The sequence below is a fragment of the Pagrus major genome, chromosome 19 (genome assembly GCF_040436345.1).
Source record: "Pagrus major chromosome 19, Pma_NU_1.0".
NCBI classification, from domain to species: domain Eukaryota; kingdom Metazoa; phylum Chordata; class Actinopteri; order Spariformes; family Sparidae; genus Pagrus; species Pagrus major.
Window position 1 is genome coordinate 29,387,134 of NC_133233.1, and position 15,565 is coordinate 29,402,698.

The 15,565-nt window shown below is 43.2% G+C and overlaps 2 protein-coding genes across 3 annotated transcripts; one reads left to right on the plus strand and one right to left on the minus strand.

Moving 5' to 3' along the window:
- Positions 1-2,325: 2,325 nt before the first annotated feature.
- On the minus strand, positions 2,326-5,905 carry LOC141014160 (GTP-binding protein Rheb-like). Its single transcript, XM_073487846.1, has 8 exons — positions 5,681-5,905; positions 4,827-4,898; positions 4,570-4,637; positions 4,331-4,413; positions 3,880-3,936; positions 3,703-3,750; positions 3,328-3,409; positions 2,326-2,689 (listed from the first exon to the last, which is right to left on the minus strand). Exons 1-8 carry the CDS (start codon positions 5,730-5,732, stop codon positions 2,597-2,599), a joined length of 555 nt encoding a protein of 184 aa, XP_073343947.1. The 5' UTR covers positions 5,733-5,905; the 3' UTR covers positions 2,326-2,596.
- Positions 5,906-5,990: 85 nt separating this feature from the next.
- Positions 5,991-12,963, plus strand: eci2 (enoyl-CoA delta isomerase 2). 2 transcript variants are annotated; one of them, XM_073487844.1, is made up of 11 exons: positions 5,991-6,168; positions 6,836-6,897; positions 7,289-7,392; positions 8,403-8,501; positions 9,015-9,206; positions 9,731-9,800; positions 10,020-10,122; positions 10,256-10,376; positions 10,943-11,032; positions 11,233-11,376; positions 11,528-12,963. In XM_073487844.1, the coding sequence occupies exons 1-11, from the start codon at positions 6,113-6,115 to the stop codon at positions 11,681-11,683; spliced, it is 1,197 nt and encodes a 398-aa protein (XP_073343945.1). In that variant the 5' UTR covers positions 5,991-6,112; the 3' UTR covers positions 11,684-12,963. The 2 variants fall into 2 exon arrangements, with proteins under 2 accessions (XP_073343945.1, XP_073343946.1); XM_073487845.1 differs by lacking the exon at positions 5,991-6,168 and adding an exon at positions 6,627-6,727.
- The last annotated feature ends 2,602 nt before the right edge of the window (positions 12,964-15,565 follow it).

The following is a 15,565-nucleotide window of genomic DNA, read 5'->3' on the forward strand; positions in this document are numbered from 1 at the left end:
TCAAAGATATTTTAGAAAATAACCCCAAACCTCCATGAATCTAGTTCACACTGATCTGCTGTCAGATATAACTTAAGCTGCGAGAAAACTCCGGCACACTCTCTTAACGTCAAAATACATTTACAGGCAACGTTTGTCTCATGAAAGAGATGTGTAAGTATTTTTCTGTCAAATGAATCTTAAACATTTCTTTAACTCTTCAGTTTTGTCTTGATGTTGCTCCACAAGTTACCTTCATCTTCCACTGAGCTCATATTAGAAGACGATTTTTGTAATGTGGACGAAACAAAGTGACCTGATCAAGTTTTATTAAAAGTCATGAAAACCCAGAAATAAATCAACACAAGAGATCATCATCATCAACAGTTTTATGAGACAAATCAGGAGTTTTAAATAGTTTGAAGAGACGAGAGAAAATAATTTTATAACCGGGTAGAGCTGATAAAATGTCTCTCGTGCTGAGTATAATTTCAGATCCAACTTTATTTATTAAATGACCTTTTATCTAAATGCTAATTCATTTTAAGCTTTCACATCATCATCAGTTCAGTTAAACCAGTCTGAGTGAAAACAGTGGAGACGGTGACACCTGGTGGCAGAAAGCAGCTGCAGCAGGAGACACAGAACAACTTCATGTGTCTGAGTTCATCATGTGAAGTGAAAACTGACCAACTAAACCTCCTCTGGTCTTTAAAACATGCAGCTCAACCCAGGTCGTCAGGATTACTTTCATGTGTACTTTATTTTAAAGGCCAGACGAGATGAATGGATATAAAAAGATTCTGCATGTTGTGATTTCTTTATAAATCAAACATTGTAAAACAAATCAAATATTAAAGTGGCGACTCTGTTTGCAGCCTCGACTGAAATCAGTGTTCAGGTTTCTTTATGTTACCAGCAGATGTGTTCTCTGATGAGACAACGCTGGTGTTGCATCAACCTTCAGTGTGATTTAGAAATATTAGGAATTATTACGCATCATTCAACAGAGTGGAGCTCTAATGTGTTCATCTACAGTTATGAGTCTCACATGAATCTGAAATATGAATGTGTTGATAAAATAGCATGTTTTAGCTGAATCCCTTTCATATTTAAACCTTTTCATTGAACAGAACCTTTCAGAACCTTGTTCATGAACAGTTCACTGTGTTGAGGAACTGACTTGTATTTGCTTCATCACTTATTAGTGATGAGTGATATTTACGGTGCTCTGCCCCGCCCACCTCAGCAACCTCAGACCAATCAAAACTGTTGTTGCATGTCACCAGGCGTCGTAGCAACGATGCAACATCAGTTATTGTAATTAATTATAACATTTCTTACCATGTTTCTTCATATAATAATACGTATTTAGACTGAAACATATAACCTGATTGAAATATGACATAAAAATATGTAATGAAATATGTACAGTATAATTAGATAATGTCAGTATGAATGTGTATATAACATAATGCACGTATAAAACGTTGTATATTAATAATAATCATGTAATAAATATGTCTGTACACACAGAGCAAACAACAGAACACAGCTTTAATGAGAACAATCATAAAAACAGAAATATTTCTTCTTCTTTACATATAAAAAGTGCTTTTCTTTATAGTCGTGATTATTTGAGGTGTTCAGCAGCAGACAGTGTCGTCATCTTCAGGGTGGCGCTACAGACCAGCTTCAGTTCATCTATTGTAACATAATCAACAGATATAATAAATATGTGCTTAAGTTTAATTTAAAAAGTGATAAACTAACAAAATAATGTCATTAAATATCTCAAAAATATGTTAACTGATGACACGATCACAACATCTAATCCTGCACTAAACGTCTCCTCAGACTCAAAAGCTAATAAAAATAATGTATTTACTTTTTAATTTAGTTTCTTCAGATTCTTTCATCTTTTATAATAAATAGTGTTTTTGTCCATGCAGTGTTCCTGTTATAGTCTTAATATCTCGGCTCTCTGGTTCAGCTCATAAGGTAATGCTTTATGGCAGGCCGCCCTTGATACAAAGCAAACACAATACCAAACCCCATTTGAAAATCTGCTAATTTAGCGTTCTCTTGCAAATTGTCAACTATACCAACATTGTGAAAGAAGACTTCACCTCTTTTACAAAATCTTCAGGGTCTGATGGTAAATTCAGCTCAACAGTATTTCACAAAAACGTTTTAACTTCAATAAAATGAACTTTCAGAACTGCTCAGTATCGAGTAAGAAGTTGTAAAAAGTCTAAATGTCGTCCCAGCTCTCAGTTTGAAAACATCAGCTCTGAGCTCGCAGGAGACTCAGATTCTCTCTGAGAAGCTGAATTAAAAACAGTGCTTACTTTCTTGGCACTTAACTACAACTCCCATGATGCTTTGACTGTGCTCCTTTGTCTCATGGACAGAAAACCCCAGATTCATGTGCTAAAGCTTTCCATATACAGGTGATCATTAAATCTGCACATTTTTGAACAGAGTTTGGTTTGAACATGTCAGGACTAACATGGATGCTAACAGTGAGCGGACTTCAGGGTTGGTCTCTCCTGCCTGCTGAGCTGTCAGTCGCTGCAGTGGACGGGGATGGAGATGTTGTGGTTGTTTTTGGAAGCTACATCATAGAGCAGGGCGTCCGACCCTGAGGCTGACCCGCCTCCATCTTCTCCACCTCCAGGATCATCCTCCTGAACACCTCCACCGCCGTCTGAAAGCACAAGAAGCATCTAACCAACATGTCCGACAGACGTCACGGGGCCAGAACACCTCTGCTCAGCGGGAACGAGCATCAGGTGAAACACCTGTTGATGCTGTGTTACATCACATCAAACACCAAACTCCACTTGTAAATCAGTCAATTTAGTGTGTATATATATACATATATATACATACATATATATATCTGTATGTTACAATGTGATGGAGGTTATGTTTTTCACCTGTGTGGTTGGTTCAACTTAAACTATCAATTACCTCTGAAATGATATTTTCTGTAAATTGCATCTTCTTAAATTATATTTTAAATCAATAAAATAAGAATGTTTTAGTGCAGGACTGTTCACTTTTGACTGTTTTATTACATTTTCTGGACCTTTTATCTCCCTAAATGATTTCTGAAATCAAACCCGTCTTCTTCAAACTGCCTGATTTAAAAGAAAAACTGAATCCTGATAATTTATTGCCTAAAAACAATCACATTTAAAAATATAGATTATAAAAAAATATGACAATCAGTTTGAAAAGTGTATTCGGACATGAAACTGAAGGACTCGTTCGTTAGTTTGCAGTAATTTAACAAACGTTCTTCTTCTTTGTGTTCTCCGGTTTTAACACTTTGCTCCTCACCTGGTTTTCTTTGGCTGAAGACTCGAGGAAGGCAGCGTTCCACGACTCGGCCAGAGCTTTCCCCTCCTCGAAACTGATCACTCTGCACAACGACAACAGAGAGCAGAGCGTCAGCGAGGTGACGACAGGACGATGATCCGTCCTCATCACTGTCACGGTCGGGTTGTTTTCTGACTGCAGATTCTTTAAGATCTGACGTCACTTCATGTTTGGATCAGATGTCAAGACGATAACGCTGAAACCTGATTGTTTAAAACAGCTGGAGGAGGATTCAGACTCGTTCTCTCCAGGACACATCTGTACTGTGTGTGTGTGTGTGTGTGTGTCTGTGTGTGTGTGTGTGTGTGTGTGTGTGTGTCTGTGTGTGTGTCTCACCTCTCCATGTGTAAGTCTTTCTTGTTCCCAGCTAAAATAATCGGTACTCTGGAGGGAAAAAAAACAGAAGTGATGGGGTGTAAATTAATCCCAGAGTTCAGTCTGACAGGAGAGACAGCTGATGAAACTGTGTGTGTGTGTGTGTGTGTGTGTGTGTGTGTGTGTGTGTGTACATACTGGACGTTTCCCACCATGTCCAGCAGCTTCTCGTGGATGACTCTGACCACCTCAAAACTACACAGAGACACAACAACAACAACACACTGATGCCATATATGGTCAGAGAGCCAATTACCAATTGATCAATGAACTCGTTAAGAAGAGAGAGAACGAAGAAGGAAAAATAAAGACAGATTAAATGTGGGCAGAACCAGAAGATGTACACGTTGTCCTCACAGTAATGAGTCTGTAATTACAGACTCATTACTGTGAGGACATCAACAGTTTATTGATCGAGGCTTTAGAGTCGAATAAAAAACAAGAAGCAGAAGAGAAAGTGAGAACAAAGAAAAAAGAGTCAGAAGTAGTTTATTTATTGAAACTGAAGAATAAATAAAGAAAATAAAGGAGGTGAAAGAATAAATGAACACAAATATATTAAATTAAAGAGATTAACGAGTCGTCCGACCTTTTGTAGGACGTTACAGAGTAGATGAGGATGTAACCGTCGACGTCGATGGTGTAACTCTGAGGGAAGATGGAGTACTCATCCTGCAACACACACACAGACACACACACACACACACACACACACACAGACACACATACACACACACACACACAGACATAATAACAGGTGCAGTTGTTGTTGTTGTTGTTGTTCTGCTCGTCACATGAAAATAAAAGGTGAGCTGAAGATGACCTCACCTGTCCGGCCGTGTCGACCAGCTGCAGGTTGTACTCCTGACCGTTCACCGTCATCGTCTTAGTGAACGCTGACACACACACACACACACACACACATTTGAAACATCATATGTGTGATTCATGACACAATTCAAACAGGATCAATACATTGATGGTCTCTCTTCGGTCACTAACAGACAAAGCTTTGATCTAATGACGTCACATGGCGTCCACAGGAAGGGGCGGGGCTTCAGCTCTACAACCACAGACACACTTACTGTTCTCTATTGTTGGATCATAGGAGTCGACAAACTGGCCCTCCACAAACTGGATGGTGAGAGAAGACTTCCCTGGACACACACACACACACACACACACACACACACACAGGAGATAGCATGGTGTCAGTGAACGCAGCATTGTGATCGAATCAAAGGAGGGTGAGCGGCGTGTTCAGGGACCAGTAGGAGAACGGAGCGCTCCTCCGCTGTAAACATGAAGAACAGAGAGTACAGACATCCCTGAGGCTGTGAGGTCATCAGACGCTGAGCTCTGATTGGTCAGAGTCGGACATGCAGTCTGTCGTGTCTCTCAGTGAGTTCATGACTAACCAGATAAATACTTCAACATATCAGTCACTAAATAATAACAACAACAATAATAATAATAATAATAATAACAATAATAACTACTGTCACATGATGCGTTCACTGTCAGTCTGTGTGTGTCGGTGTCACGTGTCGTGCTCCAGGTTAAATCACAGAGGCTCTTCCTGGATCGTCAGCCATGATGCTGCAGCATCAGCACCACACCTGCCCTGCAATCTCATTGGCTGTCAGCTGTCCAATCCCAGCTCGTCCCTCATTATACCTGTGGGGATGGTTCAAAGTTGGACATGAGCATTTCTCTGCAGCTCCTCAGACGTCAGGGGCGCCAGAGCACAGCAGGACGAGCTGTCCTCTGCTCGGTGTCTCCTGTGGACAGGTGGGTGGTGGACAGGTGGGTGATGGACAGGCGGAACACGCTTTATAGCAACTCATAGTAGGGGCGTGGCTTCAGGCTGTCATGCGCCACAGTGTCACCCCGCGTTCAGCGCTTATTCCCGGGCGGCTACAACACGACGAGCACTTACCCACCGACCTGTAGCCCAGCACGGCGATCTTCCGGGATTTTGGCTGCGGCATGGTCTCATTTGGATCATCCAGACGGGCGGACCGAGCAGCAGGACTCCTGCATCATCTCGACCCGGACTCAGCGCATTATTAATGAGCGCTCAACGCCGATTGGCCACGCGCACGCACAAGAGGCGGGCCTTAGTCGCGAGCGTGCGTTCCAATTGGTTCAGAGGGGGACGCGCCGCTGACTCGAAGACGGCCTTCATTCGACGAATCAGAGAGCAAGACGTGTGGATTCAGCCAATAGATGAGCAGGAGACGGCGGAGTGGGCGGGGCCGCGGTGTAAACACATATTAGCTGCTGTTAGCTCCGCGGTGGCTAAAGCTAGTTAACTCTTCGCTACCTCACTCCGTCCTCCCGAACTTTGGACCTCCGTCTCTGGGTTTAAATGGCCGGCGTCGCCCTGAAGCTCTCCGCTTCCTGGCGTTTAGTCAAACTGCGAAGGTGAGAATCAGAAACTGTGGATGTCAGATGACTTTAAGCTGTTTGAAGCTGTTAGCGGCGGTTCCGACCCACTCAGGCAAACTTTAACTAGTAGCTGCTCAGTGACCGTGCAGCTACTAGTTAGCTTAGCTCAGTTAGCAGTCTCAGAGAGGAAGTCAGTGCATGTCAGCACAGTTGTCTTTACCTAAATAACGTGATTTTAGCTGTTAGCTTGTTAGCAGTTTAGCAAACACCTGACAGCTCAATGAATGATCAAGCTAACAAGGCAGTTAGCATCAGTCCGTCCTGCTCCAGGTGTTAAACTTGACTAACAGGTAAAGGTGTGTAAAGCTCTCATTTAGTAGAAGGTCATGAAACACATGTTGATTATTATTTTTTATATTTCTAAGTGGCTATGCTAGCATAACAAAGCAGCTGTAGTTAGCCGTGCTAGCTGTGACCTTTGCTCCAGATTCAGAGCTCAGAGGTGGAGGTACTGACATCACCTGGTGTCTTCACGCTGAGTGTTCATGTTGTTTCACCTCATTCATCCATTCATCCTGCTCACAGACAGCAGAGTGTGAGTTTAATTCAGAGGTCTGGTTTATGATCACTGGTTTATTCATTAAGTCGATATTCAGAGCAACAACAGCCTCTCAAATGAGCCTTTTCTTTGCTTTGTCACCAGTTTGGTCAGAAGCTCCACAGTTCCCAGTCTGAAGTTTCACACCACAGCCTCTCCGATGATGGGTGAGTATCTGATCAAACAGAAACACTGACAACAGAACTACAGCAAAATACATGATTAAATAAAGTAAATGATGGCCTGAAGAAGAAGGTTTGAGTTCATGTTGACATGTTGAGGTCGTCCTGGGTCATTGATTAACAACACAGCAGACAAACAGCTTAATAAAAGCTTAGTTTCACAGACTAAATGATTAATCCATACATTACTCTTATTCTTGTTCGCTGCAGCTCTCAGGCTGTTTGAACCTGCTCTTAGTAATTTGATTTCCTGTTAACTGATGAAATGACTCACAGTTTCAGGTGCAGTTTTTTATAGCAACACTACATGTTGATAGGATCAATACTAGTGATTATGAGTGATATTGATGGTTTGTGTGTGTGTGTGTGTGTTCAGGTGCGACTGTGGAGCAGTTTGAGCAGGCCAAGAGCAAAATGTCGACGCTGAAGAACGACCCAGGCAACGAGGTCAAACTGAAGATCTACGCTCTCTTCAAACAGGTGGGACATGTTCCAGGTGTTCCAGGTGTTCCAGGTGTTCCAGATGTTCTGCTCTCTTATGTTTCCACTGTTTATAAATGTCTGTAGTTATTGACTGATTGATTCTCAGGATCTTAGAGTTTGTAATAGTAATAATAGAATATGTTGTGATATTTGTCACTGCCTTTGTTTGTATACGTAAAGTCTCCTCCAGGATGTCTGCAGGTCTTAGAAACTCTCTAAAATCAGTGACTTCAGTTTTTCTCTCAAAGACACAATAGAAGGTTTTAAAAAGTCAGAGTTGTTGGTGAAGTTTCAGCAAAATGCTCAATGAGAAATTCATTTGTCATTGGTTATTCTGTCTATTTTCTGCATCTTATCCAGGTCCAGATCACGTTAATTGATTACATTTATTAGAAGGACTTACTGTCACATACAGCTGGAAGCTTCTGACTGAAATCTTTAAATGAACATCACTAATTTCATCTTCTTAGAACAACATTCTGTATCTTAAACTACCAGCTTCAGTCCTGTTGATGGTCCAGTGTCTCTGTGTAGCTTCAGTGAGAGGAGGATCACAGCGTTACATACATGTTTACTGCAGCACCTTCGTTACATCTGACACACTGTTTCACCTGGGATTTGTTCACCACAGTGGTGTTGCACTCAGAAACTGTAGGGGGCACCAAAGCACACAAAATGACCATTTCTACATCTTCTCTACTGCTTCTCTGTCAGTCTTTGACCAAAATGATGAGAAATGGATGTAAAAGTTTCATTTTTGTGGTGAAAAGCTCTGCAGGAACACTGCAGCCCTGAGTTTAGACTGTCAGGCACGATGTAAATTAATTTTTATGTTTCATTGTCAGAAAATGTTGTTAGAAGGCTGTCAGAGTTTGAATTATTGCCAAAATAAAACATGCATCATATTTTTTAAAAGATCTACGAGATTTTCTTTTGTATTTGTCACACATTTAACCCTCCTCTTTCTCCTCCTCTTCTTCCTCCTCCTCCTCCTCCTCCTCCCTCAGTCCACTCAGGGTCCCTGCAACACTCCTAAACCAGGCATGCTGGACTTTGTCAACAAGGTTAAATGGGACGCGTGGAAATCTCTGGGCTCCATATCACAGGTACGTCACTGTAGGTTAACAATGTTTCTGTCAGCAGGTGAAAAGATCGATCATGAAACACTTCAGCTCGTTCTGAGGGTGGAATTATAATCCAATCAGGATGTTTGATGTGAGTAATGTAACACAGGAGCACATGAAAGGCCTGTAACATCACTTTAAAGCTGCATATTTTCTAAAAGAGTTTCAGTTACTCAGATTAGCACAAACCAGCTGACACACAGTGAACTTTAGGCTTTTACAGCCCTGAGGACTCTGTGCTTCTGCTGAATGTTAGCCAGGTTAGCTGACCTACTCATGAGCAGACGCTGGTACTGACAGAGATCAATAGATCAACAGATCGACTGAGTACCTAATCAATCTCAATGGTGAATTAAAAACTATATCTACAGAGAGGAAAACGCAGGAACCTCAAACACATGAAGTGAATAAAGAATCTGTGAAACATTAAAATCAGTTAAATTCATCACGTGTCAGTTTTAGTGAAACACTGAACAAACCGTCCTTGTGTCTCAGGAGGAAGCCAGGCAGCAGTACTGCGACCTGATTGGCTCCCTGGTGGCGGCAGAAGGCGGAAGCTCCGCAGAGGTGGCTGCACAGCCTGCTGGGAGCGGGACGGCGTACGAGACGCTGCTGGTCACCACGGAGGACGGCATCACCACCATCAAACTGAACCGACCCGCCAAGAAGAACGCCATCACCACCGAGGTGTGTGTGTGTGTGTGTGTGTGTGTGTGTGTGTGTGTGTGGGTGTGTGGGTGTGTGGGTGTGTGTCCTTGAGAATTAAAAAAAAACATGTTGAGGCAGTTTAAGGTCTTGACAGAACCAGCAGACTCGTTACCTCTACACCGCCTGTTTGTTCACACTGAACCAAAGCAGGCGTGATGGTTCACATCATGTCGACATCCGTGTGGTTTTCCACATGTAAATCTAAACACGTCTCAGCAACTGTTTGTAACCACAGTGATGCTGTTATGAAGTGTTGTGATGAGGTCCTGACCCACCAAACATCCAGAACTGTCCCCACATCCACCTGTAACCGTCACACAGACGGTGAGGGGGAATAACAAAGTGTGAGAGCAGCTATTTAAACATTTTATGTAAAAAATATTTAAAATGAATAGTTTGTGTTGAACCTGAGTTTGAAACGCAGACGGAGCGACGGGACGCTGTGATCGTGTGTCGAGAATGAGTTGTGTTGATCAGCATGTCTCTCTTTTCTCTTCTCTCAGATGTACAACGATATCATTGCAGCTCTGGATCAGGCAGCTAAAGACGACTCAGTCCTCACTGTTCTCACCGGTACACACACACACACACACACACACACACACACACACACACACTGTGTTTGGATTTAATAACCACATTAAGTTTTTTTTAGAAACTGAGCCCTGAGTTTAGACTCTCAGGCTCGACGTAGGAAACAAGCTGGTGACGTTTAGAAACATTAAAGGAACATTCCACCAAACATAACGACACTGTTGATCAGAGAACATTTGAATTCACTCTTGTCTGCAGGTGCTGGTGATTTTTACTGCAGTGGAAACGACCTGACCAACTTCACCAAGATCCCCGAGGGCGGGATCGAGGCGATGGCCAGAAAGGGTGGAGATCTGCTCAGGTGATCAGATGATTGATTGATTGATAAACTGGCTGATCACCTACTGATCCTGAAGACTCGTCTGCTGTGAGACTCGACATGTAGAATAACCCTCCGCTGACAACATCTTCTTCTGTGGTTTTTCTCTCTGCAGGATGTATGTGAAGGCCTACATTGACTTCCCCAAGCCGATGATCGCCGTGGTGAACGGACCGGCTGTCGGAGTGTCAGTCACAGTGTTGGGACTGTTCGACCTGGTCTACGCTACAGAGAGGGTACACACACACACACACACACACACACACACACACACACACACACACACAGAGACAGAGTTTCACACAGTTTATAAAGTGTCTCCAACTCAACAACTCACTAAACTGACACATTTGTTAAGGGAGTCTGGGACAAAGAAGCAGCCTATACTGGTTACTGTTTAGTGTATTTGTAAAATGTGACATGTTTAGATCAATAAAATGTTTCTTCTTTCATAAATTGAGTGTAAATGGTGAAATCAGTGTAAACAGTGTGTTCAAACAGCTGCTAAATGTTGGCAGGTCAGACTTTAGCACTTTAGACACAGAAGCAGACAGGCTGGTGCAGCCATGCTGCCACAAACTGACACTTTTTACAAGGAAACACACAACTTACTGTTTTCATTTAATGCTGAATTTACAAGAAGGAGACAATGATTCAGAATCTGTCAGAGACAGAGTTTCACTACGTTATAAAGTTTGTTTTAACTCAACAACTCCTAAAATTAGCTGATTTGTTAAGGGAGTCTGGTGATGTGGTGGTTTTCTTCTTCTTCATGACATTAATGAGCGTCTCTCTCTGTCAGGCGACCTTCCACACTCCGTTCAGTCAGCTGGGTCAGAGCGCTGAAGGCTGCTCCTCCTACACCTTCCCCAAATTAATGGGCACCGCCAAGGTACACACACACACACACACACACACACTCAGACCTTTTAATAAGAGAGTTATAAATAAAGGAGGTTGTTTTCTGTTCCATGTTCCTGCTTCATTTTTATGATTTATGACTCTTGTTGTTGAATGCAGATGTTTGTGGTTAAGTTCCTGTAATAAACTCTTATTCCTCCCCCCCCCCCCCCTTCCCTCCTCCCCCTCCAGGCCAGTGAGATGCTGCTGTTCAATAAGAAGCTGACGGCGGTTCAGGCCTGTGAACTGGGTCTGGTCACAGAGGTTTTCCCCGACAGCAGCTTCCAGTCGGAGGTCTGGACCAGACTGAAGGCCTACGCCAAGCTGCCGCCCAACGTACACACACACACACACACACACACACACACACACACACATTTTCTTTCTTTTGTATTTCTTACATTATAAAAATGTGTAGATTATTTTTAAGATAGACTTTAATTAACAAATGTGATTAACTCTCTCTCTCTCTCTCTCTCTCTCTCAGTCTCTCGCCCTCTCCAAACAGCTGATCCGGGCGGTGGAGAAGGAGCGTCTGTACGCGGTGAACGATGCCGAGGTGGAGCGTCTGATCGAGCGCTGGACGTCAGACGAGTGTTTCAACGCCGTCATGAGCTTCTTCCAGGCCAAGGCCAAACTCTGAGAGAGACTGTGTGTGTGTGTGTGTGTGTGTATGTGTGTGTGTGACAGAGTGTGTGTGTGTGAGACAGTGTGTGTGTACTGACACGAACTGTTGAGATTAATAATGATTATAAATGTAAAGTTAGAAGGACGTCCGTGAAACATCAGGCTTGTTTGTGCGAACTAAACCGCTCCATCATGATTCTTCTTCGTGGTCTTTGTCACATACGAGTCATTTACAGTCGAGTAAAGCTCGACTCATTTTATAGTTGGGCTGAATTTCAGCCTCGTCGGGAGTCGTTTGCCGTGCAGTCGAAGACCAATCATCTGCTCCTGAACGTCGTCGGACATGTCAGAAATTTTGGTCGGCCGACGCTCTCACACAGTCGAAGCTGAGCCACGAGTCGATTCTCCGACATCAGTGCCTTTTTGTTATCACTGCGTCTGTGAAGTCTGAAACGCCATGACAACACGTACATACATAGTTTACCTCCAGTCCTCTGCAACATGGGACAAGCTGTACTGTCCACTTCTCCGAGCCATGTTTCAGACTGTGAAGGCAGCACGCTTCTACCTTGTTAGCATTGTTGCTAACACCTGCCTGGACCTCTCAGACTAATCTTTACTGACAGTTGTCAGTAGCCAGGACGGTTTGCAGGCTTGACGATGTGAACGAGCACATTAATCGTGGGCTTCGGCTTCACATCCAGACGATTCACTCGTACAGTACAAGTTGGAATAAACAACAACGTTTCTAAAATCGTACAGCGTCGGCTCAGCTAAAGCAAACCTGTTGCTGTCAGACTGTGGTGTCAGCTCAGTGTTCCAGATTAAACTTTTCATCCTCGGTCGACTTTCACTTCGTAGCTGCAGCTGCGAACAAATGTTTTATTGAATCTCTCGCTGACTCGTGGGAAACATCACGTCCATGAAGCCCTCAGAGAAACTTTCATTCATCTGTTAATGAGCTAAAAGAAGTCGACTGAACACTGACTGATGGTTGAACTTCACTGTCATGTAGATTTGAGATACTAACACATGTTGGAGGTTGAATGAGACTTGATGCCTTTATTCTCACTTCAGCCTTCAGTCTTTAACTCTGATGTCGGAGATGATTCCAGCGTCTGAACTCACATAATGTCTAATGTTCCTGATGAAGGAAACACGAATGATTCAGTTTGTATTTGAACTCTGTTGATCGTTAAAGTGCCTTCAACACTTTGTAACATCGTTCAGAGGCCAAACATTCAACTCATCTGTCGTCGATGTACGTTCAATAAAAACACAGTTTGTAACTATTCAGAGAGGAGAGTTGTGTTTTATGTCGATCTACCTGCTAACATTAATATTTAATATATTGTAGAATAATAAGTTACGTTAAAATGTGAGAAACTACAGATGATCTGCTGCCTGTGATGTTTTTATTAAACTCTTGTGTACTTGAGGAGGAGTTTGAAGGAACGTTTGTGTTTTTAGTTTCTTCTGCTGTTGAGGCGTCTGTGTGTAGTTTCACAGCTGATCCACCAGGTGGCAGCACACACCTGCACATAAACTTCAGATCAGCCCTCAGACTTTGTATTAAAGGAGCAGTCAGACATGTTTTGGGGGGAAATGTTTGTTAGAAAGATGACTGAATTCAGTCCTGCAGTCGTTTTGAGAATTGAAGGTCACATTAATGTTAAACGAGGTCATGCTGCAGTTGTTTTTCACTGTGACTTTGCAGGTTTCATCTCTTCTTGGATTTATATGGAATCAGAAACCATCATTAAAGGTCCAGTGTGAAGGATTTAGTGGCATCTAGCGGTGACTGAATACTCCTCGTCTCAGCCTCCCGACAGCGGCTGCCTCCCAGTGTTTGGTTTGTCCGTTCTGGGCTTCTGTAGATGTAAAAGACTCTCGGGTCACGAACACACAACAACTCTTAGTTTCAGGTGATGAGATTATATTTCCTGACAATAGATCCTCTAAATCCCTCACACTGGTGATCAGAGACATTTAAAATGTAGCTGACATGATTTGTGAAGTCCGGATTAATTTGGCTGCGTCCAAATGTTCAGACTTCACTGGTCTTGTAGACTCGCAGACTTTCTGCAGACTTCACTGATTTAGTTCTTGGCTATACAGATGTGACATTGCTGAACTTATTATAACTTCATTGTAGCATTAGTTGAATCATGTAGGCCAAAAATAATATTCATAAATAAATGTTTCTGCAAAACCACAGATAAGTTAAAGTTTTCCGTTTGTTTGGGTTGAACTTTCTCTTTCTCTCTCGTCTCGGTGCTGTGTTTATACTCTGGTTAGGTTTAGACACAAAAACCACTTGGTCAGGGTCAGAAAACATCACGGTTTGGATTAAAATACCAGTTTTGGTCGCCACACAAACCGGCATGAAATGTCTCCAGATGTCCCTTCAAAATATCCAGTGATGTGGCTCTAATAACTCCACCTCCTGATGTGAAAGATGGCGAATAATCGTATGATGTGAACGTGATTTGTCAGTTTGGGTACAAATGTCAACCTTGGACGTATCTGTGGTTTGTAGAAATGTTATCTGCTGACATGAAATCCTGCGACTGTGTTCAGTAGAATAAAGTAACGCTGCCTTTTACAACACTCTTTGTCAACATTGATGCAGACGTGGTCGTCCTGTGTGAATAAACTGTGCTGGACACACTGAGAGGGTTCAGGGCTATAAAACAGTGGACAGACACTTTGACATCACACAAAATGAAGCTCAGAGTGGGCGGTACCTGATTCCGCCTGATGCCCGACTCATCACAGATGGTTCTGGTGTCAAACTCTGCTCTCCTCGACTCCGGGTGTTTATTCCTCCACAGCTCTCCAGCTCCAGCAGCTGTCTGCAGGTGAACGCTAACAGAGGCGCTCGTTAATCCAAAACACTGTCTGTCCCTCCCCTCCCGTCCGTCAGTCCAATAAGGAAAGACAGATTCTGTGTCTGATATTTATATTAAAACTTCTCCACAAACACGGCGAGAGGTGAATTCAGTGACTGATTTATCTGACGTGCTAGCTGTCACTCAAAAAGGCCACGCCCCTAATTATGTGTAACTTTAAGCCTTAATATGATTTAAGCCACTGAGTTATAGAAAAGAAAAACAGAGACAAAAGTGTTTTTGAACCAGGCTGTAAACCTGTTTAATTCTGCTGTAAAGACATTTTAACATGAGCTCTTATGGGACTGACTCACTGTCGGAGCCTCGAGTGGTCGTTAGAGGAACTGCATGTTTTGGTACTTCAGCGTTGGCTTCATTCTCAGCCCGCAGGTTTCTGCCTGGACTTAACACAACACACGAGATCGATCAACACAAAGTGTCTGTCCGCTGTGAAGTCAGTTAAAATGAGAAGCTGTGATTCAAACACTGCTGATCGAGCTCGTTCACCGACGGTCTGCAGTCTGACTGTGAGAGTGAACCTGATGCTTTCTGCTGCTCTGACCTCGCTCTGCTTTGCTTTGAAGCCTGAACAGGAAGCAGGACGGACGGGTTCGTCTCTCTGACTTGTGGCCCCTGCAGGTCGCCGTACTTAAACTCCATTGTTGTCAGATTTAACAATGGCGTCCTGAGCTTTGGACGTCCAGCGAGGCCTTTTAGCTCTCCTGTATTTATGAGGGACGTCACGAGCTTCTCTTTTTTCCTCTTCAGTCTCAAACATGTCGGCCTCTGCAGCCTCCCCAGAGCACCGAACACGAACCCTGACGTATAAATCTCAGCTCGGCCCCCCGCCAGGATCTGGACTGAACACAGAAATGAGATCCAGAAAGCAGCGGACCGACCCGTCGCTGCTGTGACAAACACCGCCGAGTTTAAACTCCAACAGGTTTCAGGAGGTTTTCGGCAGAGTTGAAGAATCCATCTGTGCAGCTTCAGTGAACGATCGAGAA

Bases quoted from the DNA above. Each gene is read 5' to 3' on its own strand.
- LOC141014160 (XM_073487846.1), bottom strand. From the start codon at position 5,732: ATGCCGCAGCCAAAATCCCGGAAGATCGCCGTGCTGGGCTACAGGTCG. The intron at 4,414-4,569 runs GTGAGGTCATCT...TGTGTGTTGCAG, and splicing joins TGGTCGACACGGCCGGACAG to GATGAGTACTCCATCTTCCC. The intron at 2,690-3,327 runs GTGAGGAGCAAA...TTGTGCTTTCAG, and splicing joins CTTCAGCCAAAGAAAACCAG to ACGGCGGTGGAGGTGTTCAG.
- eci2 (XM_073487844.1), top strand. From the start codon at position 6,113: ATGGCCGGCGTCGCCCTGAAGCTCTCCGCTTCCTGGCGTTTAGTCAAA. The intron at 6,898-7,288 runs GTGAGTATCTGA...GTGTGTGTTCAG, and splicing joins CACAGCCTCTCCGATGATGG to GTGCGACTGTGGAGCAGTTT. The intron at 11,377-11,527 runs GTACACACACAC...TCTCTCTCTCAG, and splicing joins ACGCCAAGCTGCCGCCCAAC to TCTCTCGCCCTCTCCAAACA.